Here is an 8,997-nt window from a genome sequence, read left to right as displayed (position 1 = left end):
ACTCAAATGTTCAAGTCAGCGATGCATTATAATATATTACTGTATTTAATATGGTCTTTGATGTATGCATGTGCAATTGGTATTTTAATACATAAAATTAATGTGATTCTTTTATTTATAGCTTCTTCTTCATATTTATGTGTTGATGACATATTACAATAAAATATTACACATCTTCAAGATTATGAACCTTTGTTAATTCCTGTACCAAATCCTTGCTTCATCTGAGGATAAGGAGATTAAATTACTTCTATATTTCTACTCCTGTCCAATTGATTAAATAGACACATTACAGAAATAGCCCATCAGGCCAGTGTACTCAAAGAGTCAAGGGGTTATAGATCCACTCCTTGAGTTAGAATGCGTGTCGCCGAAAAGACAGACATGTGCCCATTAAACCATTCATTCATTCATTTTCTATACCACTCAGGCCAATTCATGGTCAAAGAGAAGCAGGAGTCTATCCCAGCAATCATCAGGTGAAAGGGTTAGGGTTGGATCCTGGACAGATCATCTGTGCATCACAGGGCCACACACACAGTAAAGAAGTTAAAGTATCACAGAGAGACACAAATCAACAACATCAATATAAGGCCTCAAACAAAACTGGGGACTGTAATTTTGTAAAGTTGTATACCTCTATGAGTAATTCTAAAAAGTTGCAATCTAGAAGACGGAAGTGAAACAAGCACATACGTAAAATTTGTTGTGCTCATTTATGGAAATTTAGTGGCGTCAAACACTTCTTGGCTACTGCTTCTTGATGCACTTTACCTAATATAGACTGCTTCTCTTTCACCGAGAAACCACTTCCATGATGATGTCATGGAACCTGTTTATTGATACCACCTTGTCCACATGTATATTTATTACATTTCCTATGAACTCATTACATGATGGTTTGAAATCATGTCTATTTGTCCACCAAGTTTCAGTTGAACATAAAAAAAAATAGCTCAATGAACTGATTGGGCTTAAAATGTGCTCAAACTTCAATCAGAGAGTGTTTTTTTTTTTTGTTTAAAAAGTCTTATATGATCAATATGATACATAAAACACACACAGAATGTATAAATTGACAAAAAAAAAACTAATAGGAAATTACTCAAATAAATCAATAAAGATGCAAAATTATCCAACTAAGGAATTGGATACAAACCTCCACTCTTATAAATTACTTATTTTGTTTACTTATCAGTGGATGGCTTCCTTTGGTGCCCATGCCCCCCCCCCCCCCCTTTTTTTTTTCCCATTCTTTTTTTTCTTCCCTATTCTTGATTGAAATATGATCCATAATGAAGAAAAACCATCAAACCGAATTCTGACAGAATATGCAAGTTTTCCAACATTGAAAAATCTAATTGTCTAACATTTCTGATTACATATCAATACTAACACCGAACAGTAAAATATTTCATAAGTATCATTACAGTCACTAAAGTAAACATCAAATCTGTAAACTTGGTAAGATGTCCGCGCGCAGCCCTGTATAAAATGACGTGCGCACATCTGGAGGAGGACCTTCAGGGAAATCTGTCTCTCTGTCTCCTTCTCTCCCCTCAAACGCTGCACACAACCAAGCGTCAGGAAAGCTTAAATATGAAGTTACAGTAACCAGGTGTTTTCAGAACTTTGTAAGTTTTATCATTTGTTTGATTTTTTATTCAGCCTTAACTCCAGTGGAGTCGCTTTTGCGCGGAGAAGGTGATCGGTGCGCCAAAAGTTTCCATGTGGAAACAGGAAAAAAAAAAGTGAAGCAGTATAGTTCTCCATCGTCATTTTTTTCTTTTTCTTTTGTTTTCGACGACCGTGAAGACGGATTTGCGTCGAGTTTGCTGAGCTATTTTTTTGGGGAGGGTTGTTTGCAGATACCAGAATGCTGCCGCAGCTGCTCAGCCTGACCTGCGGTCTCTGCTGCTTTTGCTTCAACTCCGTCACTGCAAACGTACTGCAAGCTGAGGTCAGTAACACGAAGGAAAGGAGATATTTACTTTAAACATTGTATATTTAAAAAAAAAAAAAAAAGACATTAGTTTTGGTTTAGTTTCTTATCATGACATCACATAGCTCAGCTTTAATGATGTCTCAGATTTCTGAGATGTTTTTTTTTTTCTGTTCAAGCACTGAGGAATTCCCTTCTTACGTTTTCCTTTGTCTTCTATAAATCTTGAATATTTTTTCTCTTTTTTTTTTGTTTACAAGTGTCTTAAATTTGCCTCTGTAATCTGAGAAAGAGGAGGGGGAATCCAGCTAAGCAGGAGCAGAGCTCAGAAACTTCAGCTGAGCTGCTTTGTTCCTAGAAAAAAAAAATGGGGTACTTGAGGTATTAAGGGGGGGGGGTTAATGGGTTTCATCTGCCTGCATAGACTGCAAACAGCAGGCGATGAAGATGGTCTGCCTTCACAACAAACTGGAAAGGAAGCACCGCAGTATCAACATGTGATTTTCCAGTTGACACTCCTGCATGGTCTGGCTTGTGCAATATTGTAGATGATTTACTGAAGAGAAACCATGATGTCTTGCTACATGTTAGATTTCATCTCCCATCTTCCCTAAAAGTTTCAACAACAGCTGGTTAAAAGAATGAGGAGAAGAAAAGGCTTCTGATGTAAGACCAGTATCAGATTGTAATCAGCTGTATTGCGAGGCGATCCAGATGTGAGACATTTCCCTCAAAAAGACAGAATTCATCATTTATCGCTCATTAGCTGCAGCTTTAATTGACATTTACAAGATTCTGTTTTGTGTTGGTCAGACACATGATGCACGAAGGAGCCAGAGAAGACCTTAGTCACTGACCACAAGATGCTGGCGTGTGAGTCAAGCCAGACGAGGTGGATAAGTCAGACAGTTTACAAGAGGCCGGAGGGGCTGCCATATGCTGAGCACTGACATAGTGATGAATGTCTGTAAACAAATCGAGAAAACAGTGCAATTTAGGTCAGTGTTGGTTTTAAAAAATCTGAAGGATAGCATCTCTAACATCACTGCAGCTCTGTATAACTTCAGTAGGACGATAGTGATAACAATCATAGGAGGTTTTTTTATCTTGAGACACATCGGTTTACAAGTGAATGTGTTGTCTGTGGTACAGGTTATGTAGGGAAAGGTGTTCCTGTGTGACACACCAGTCAGTGTTGATGCAGAAAGAGGATAATCTTTAATTATGGGTTCATGGCTCCATCCCCATGTGAAACCTGTGATCATAACTTAGACCAGTGTGTGTGATAGGAAAACGTAGACTAAACTGGAAGTTGGCTGATGGGAAAGGCAAAGACAAAATAACATCTACATGACATATACACTGTCAGAGAGGAATTTTGTGGTTTATCAGTGTTGCTTAACATAAGAACATCCCTCTCTGATTTCCCTGACAGATCAAACCCACTTAATCTATAATGAGTGACAAGAGAAGCCCCGCCAAGAGAAATTACTTCCATAAATCTCCGAATATGAAACAACTTCTCTTGAAGTTGCCTCCAGCATCTGTTTTTATTCCTTTTTTTTTTGTTTTATCGCCTTGCCTAAGTTTTTTCATCTTAACTGAAATACTTATGTGGACAGAATGAGTGTAGGAAGTGAGCAGAAATGAAAACAAATCATACAAAAATCTGGGAGATTTCCATTAACCCTTTATAAATACATGTTTCATGATCCCACTGACAGGTTGCAGCTCTTGTCAAAACACATGTGGGTTCAATTAAATTTGTCTCAACAGGAACTCTAGTGATGTAACATTAAAGAAAAGTGTGGGTCAAGCAGTGCTGCATGCTGACTTGACAAGCAGGGAGTCTCATTTATTAAATGTCAACACAATCAACTGGATCTGTCTTTAAGGAAAACCAGTGAACTACAAGAAAGAGTAATCTTTGTTCTGTTTGTAGGAAAATGATCCAGCTTGGTATTACAGTGAACTTCAAAGAGAAAAAGTCTACCAACAGGCCAAGAGGTGCAAAAGTACATGTTTAAAATGCGAGTTTTTTTCCCATGATTTTGATCAAAATTTTAAATCCTAAAGCTGTGCCTTTCAGGTGCTCAGCTGGTTAGACAATGAGGTTAAATTCCAGATGAGTTGAAACAAAATCTGACTGAAATGCTTGGACCACCTACTAAACCAGTAGCTTTATTCTTTGATGAGAGTAAAGTTATCCTTCTGCTGCAGTAAGTGTGCTTCAAACTTAAATCCTTCACTGGTTCCCAAACTGGGGTCAAATGCTGGTGGGCCAAGTAAAATACATTCTTTTTTGCACTTCTAGAAATTGGCTACACGGACAATGAATAAACAGACATTTCACCAACCAAAAGTGGAAAGACAAAAAAATGTGACCAGATGTAGCTTGACCACATCAAATTGTTTATTTTTTTGGATGCTTTTTGTTGCTTTTTACTCTTGGTTTGGTTTGATTTTTTTCCTTTTTTGTCATTGGTTTAAATTACACAAATCAGTATTAATGCACTTTTCTAGTATTAAGCTGTGACTAGATCTGTCTATATCTTCTTCAAGATGTTGCTTCCATTTCATGATTGCTATGCCATTTAATCTGTTTATAACAACCAAATTTGACATCAAATTTACCTGTCCCTCACTCAGCCTTTATTTTTGTCTTCTCTTCATTTCTCTTCCTGTACCACAGGACGGTGGTAAGGCAGTATTTTCTTGAGAGGCTGTGCATACAGCTAATCCACAATGTAGTCTTCTTTTACTCTTTTAATGTATTTAAATACTTAAAAAGATCATATTTTGTCACCAAAATGTGCAAACTTACCAAAAATAGTCTCCAATCATATTACGGGGATCCTTAAAAAACACAACTAAGCTGCAAAATTGTATTTTGGCAACTTGATCATGTTTTGGGTTTCACTATCAGTGATAATACATGTTAGTAAAGCTTACAAAGTGTAGTATCAAGAAGTATCAAGCAATTTAGTGCTGTGATGTAACAATTTTACTTACTAATAGTGAACTCAGTTATATTTCCACAATATTTCTAATTACACTTGTCATAAGATCTAATAAACAGCTAAGATATTACCTTCAAAACATTGTTAAAACTTTAAAATGGACTCATAGAGAAGTACTCAAATCCTTTTTCCACATTATGTTTAATAGGAAAGTACTGTTGTCTTATTTTATCTGCTGGATGAGGAAGCTGAAAATATATCACATGGCATTGGTGTGTGTGCTAACTAGGTCAAAGACGCCAAGAAATGAAGGTAAACTGAGATTCAGCCACTTATGAGCCACTCAGTTTTTTTCCATTGGCACAGACAAGAGGAACAACTGACTCAAGCCTTATAATTTAAATACAGCCTTACTCCTAACCCCTCTTCCTTTGCCCACTATTCCTCCTAATGCTTTTACCTCTCACTCTCAAATAACTTAAGACTTTCGATCATTCTCTGCCTTCCTTGAGGCTCTATTCCATCCTTTTTTTTCTTTCTTTTTTTGTCTTGTCCAGCATTTAGGCAATCAGAATGATGGTCTGGATGCTGTGTTCTGCTGAGCAAATTTTCTCTGCCAAGGGAAGCTTTATAGATATAATGATCCCCTTGACTTTCTGAATTTTTATTTTATTTCTATATTTATTTTGTATTATTGTTTGAATTGTAGAGTTTGTACTGCTGGACCAGAGAGGACAGACGAAAGACAGAAAGAGAAAAGAAAAAAAACACCTCATAAGAAAAGTGAAAGAGATAAAGGGAGAGGAAAGGGAGAGAAAAAAAACCTAAAAATCATCCTTTTGAAGTTTGCACCAGTATATAAAGACTGAGCTCATAACAATTCTCATTTTTATATTTAGTCACCTAATATAGCTTCTATAGAGAAAATACCAACTTAATGCTTTTTACAGCAGTTTTCTGTTGGCTTGAAATGTCTTCTTTTGTTTTCTACCACAGGGAGTGTAAATGTAAGTGGATTTGTTTTCCCTATAACTTTTAAGGAACTTGTGGTTGGGTTTTTTTTATTCTTTATTATTGTGCATCCGGGGAACAGTCTCACAAAAACAAATGTGAGTAATTGTGTTTGAAAATAGTAAGCACATACATTTCTCATGATAGGTGATAACCCACAGGGACATAACGTATACTGCATAGCATTGTGGACACAAACCTGTTTTAGCTTGTGTGAGAACAGGGGCACAGTATCAACCGACATAATCAGGACTGTAAATGGAAACCTTATTGTTTGACCTGATTCTGAGGGATTGTGTTGTACCATCTTCTGCTGGCTCACTTTTGTACTTACATGTGGCGTACAAAAAAATAAACTTCACAACAAGGTTGTGCTATGGCATTGGAAAAACAGCAGTTATTGCACAAAGTAAAAAAAAAAGCTAATTTTTCTCCCGTTAAACTACCAGATGGTAATGTAGTTTTTCACATTTTAGAGCCCAAAGATCATGCTACTTTGTCTGTGAGATGGGTAAAAACTCTTCATGCAGCCATAGGTGACTGAACTCTCAGACTATTCATTCAAGCTGAGTTATAAGGAATGACAGAAGATGAACCAAACAAGATCTAAAGATAGTCAAAATCTTCAACTGTTGGTATAGATTTTACTCTATGATCAATAAGAATGACAAGAGGGAAAAAATATAGGAAACAGATTTAAAAATTACTTGGAATACTGCAGATAGGATGAGGAATTTAGCATCTTCAATGTTCAATGTCTTTATTGTCATTGCACAACCACAATGAAATTGAAATGTGCAGACTGGCCTAAGGTGCTGGTTGTACCAGTATCAGAAAGTACAAATTGTGAGGTAGCTATTGGTTCATTTACCAGTAAGTAGAAAAAAAGGGGAAAAAAACACATATGTGTATCAGTATAAGTGTTTATTTGAAACAGGAAGACAACCAAAGTAGTCCAAATCTAGCCAGTTTTATAACCAGCTAGCATGCTAGCTAGTTGGTTGTCAAGATAGGTAGGTAGCTTATTATTGAGACAGATAGACAGATAGATATTAGTTTTTGTAATGAACAGGTCATTCAGAAAAAGTGAAAAATGTGTTTTCACTTTCCACTCCAACTGTATTCTTTTGTTTATTGTTTTCGTTAAAAAATAAATGGAAATGTCTGATTTTTCCATTTTGTATAAGGCTGGAGTAACGTCACAGACTCTTTACATTACACGTCATATTAGCTATATTTCCCTGCCTGTGTAATATACATCTAGGCCACATGTCACTGTAACACCCAGGGTTGTGTCTAGCAAACCCGCAGCCAGCCCACACATGGCTGTGTAGCATGCTAACTGGCCAACAATACTGGCCATGTACAAGTCTCAATAAATAGAAGCTTTGATGGTGGCTGCTGGGAGTTCCAGAGAAGAGGGGTGCATGCTGGGATAGCTGGTGCGCCAACCAGAGGTGGTGGTGTGTGGAGTAGTTTGGAACTAGTGAAGGGAAGTGGAGTGTGTGTGTGGGTGTGTGGGTTGGTTGGGGGGAGGGGGTGTTTTTATAGACGCAGACGTGTCACCACACTGGAGCCACAGGACACACTAGGAGCAGTCAGTCCAGAAGTACAGAAAGCAAACTTACTAGTCAGTGGATGAATTAGATTTACAAGATGCTTAAAAAGTCCGAACAAATCTTGAAGAACTAGTCAGACTGGACATGCAGAAATGTAGAGAAGGGGATAAGGTGCCTCTCTGCAGCTCATCATAAGTGAACCTTGTTCTCTGGCCTCACTGCCCACCACATGACTAACAGTGACTGTGTGTGCACACGTTGTGTACAGCATGGTAAGGTAGCTGGGCTGAGTTGCTGGATTTCCATCCCTCCCCCTGCTTTACCCTTCTTTTTGGATGCAAGCCTCAAGAGAAAACCAACACATATGGAGCCTATGGAACAAGAGAGATATCTAAGGTTTACATGATGCTAAAGAACGAATTTGGGGTAATTCCATGACATAATTTGTTGTGGAGATGTAAATGTGTGCTAAGTCATAATTGTAAACATACTTAAGGATGCATTTGCTCTTCTGCCACTCCAAAAAGACAGCTTGGTTGATATAAAACTTAACACTGAATATAGATGTGGAAACAACTAGCATAGCCTCTGTGCAGTGCCAACAAATATCCGTCAACTCTTCTAAGCTAACAAAATATGTGCAACATTACACTAACCCACATCTAGTTTGTGTAAAATCACATGCTTAATTTTTAAGTTATGCACATAAAGTAAGTTCATTTGAGAGGCTTCTACATTTTAGAAAAATATTGGAATAAAAAGCCAAATTTCCCTCCACTTCATGTTCTCATGCTGACTATGTCCTGGCAGAACTTCCAGTAATGTCTTCCACAATGTCAACTGTTTCTCTAACAGTGTCTTGGTCCAGTGTTAGACCACCAGCAGCAGACAGCGGAAAGAAACAGCTCGCCTTTTATGTGCAAAGATAAATAGTGGTGGTTTTGGTTGACATGAGGACAGACAGCAAAGAGGACGACAGACCTAGATGGGGCCAGAGAGAGCTCAAGGTCAAGCACTGAGTAACTTAAATGTTGCTGAAAATGTTACTTTTTCCAGCATTATAACTGCTAGTTGTCTTTGGCTGCAGTTGTCTAGACAGAGTTGTGGCTCATCGTAACTAAAATGACATCAGTGTTTTTAGATTGTGTTTTATTTGGCCCTCAGTTCCTCTCATGCTACCAAATGAGCCCACAACAAAGTTTACCCTAACAAGCTCAGCATAAATCACAGTGACTTTTTAGGATTTGGTGTTGGCTTTAAGAGTTTGTAAATGGGATAATGTCTAAAGAAGAGAATAAAATAAGTTTAGCATACTGAGTTACTCCGGCATGTGTTGGCCACAGTAGGAGGAATAGATTAAGAAGTCATCTTGGTGCACAAGAACCCTTTCAGATGCAGACAAACACAAACACCTTTGTGTCTCTCACCATGAAGTGTGTGTTAAACATCTGAGCTCAGAGCTGCAGGTCCAGACAAACTCTGAAAATTGACTGGGAGCAGACAAACACCCACAGGCTTGTACAAG

At 37.7% G+C, this 8,997-nt stretch overlaps 1 protein-coding gene across 1 annotated transcript in view; it reads left to right on the top strand.

Moving 5' to 3' along the window:
- Positions 1-1,580: 1,580 nt before the first annotated feature.
- The window catches only part of mmp14a (matrix metallopeptidase 14a (membrane-inserted)), a 15,821-nt gene continuing 8,404 nt past the window's right edge, over positions 1,581-8,997 (top strand). The window contains exon 1 of the mRNA XM_079257306.1: positions 1,581-1,960. Within this exon, the coding sequence (XP_079113432.1) occupies positions 1,877-1,960 (84 nt within the window). The 5' untranslated portion in view covers positions 1,581-1,876. The remainder of the gene's footprint in view (positions 1,961-8,997) is intronic.

The sequence above is a fragment of the Telmatherina bonti genome, assembly GCF_933228915.1.
Source record: "Telmatherina bonti genome assembly, chromosome: 18".
Lineage (NCBI taxonomy): Eukaryota > Metazoa > Chordata > Actinopteri > Atheriniformes > Telmatherinidae > Telmatherina > Telmatherina bonti.
Note: the sequence above shows the minus strand (reverse complement) of the source record. Positions and strands in the feature narration are given on the sequence as shown.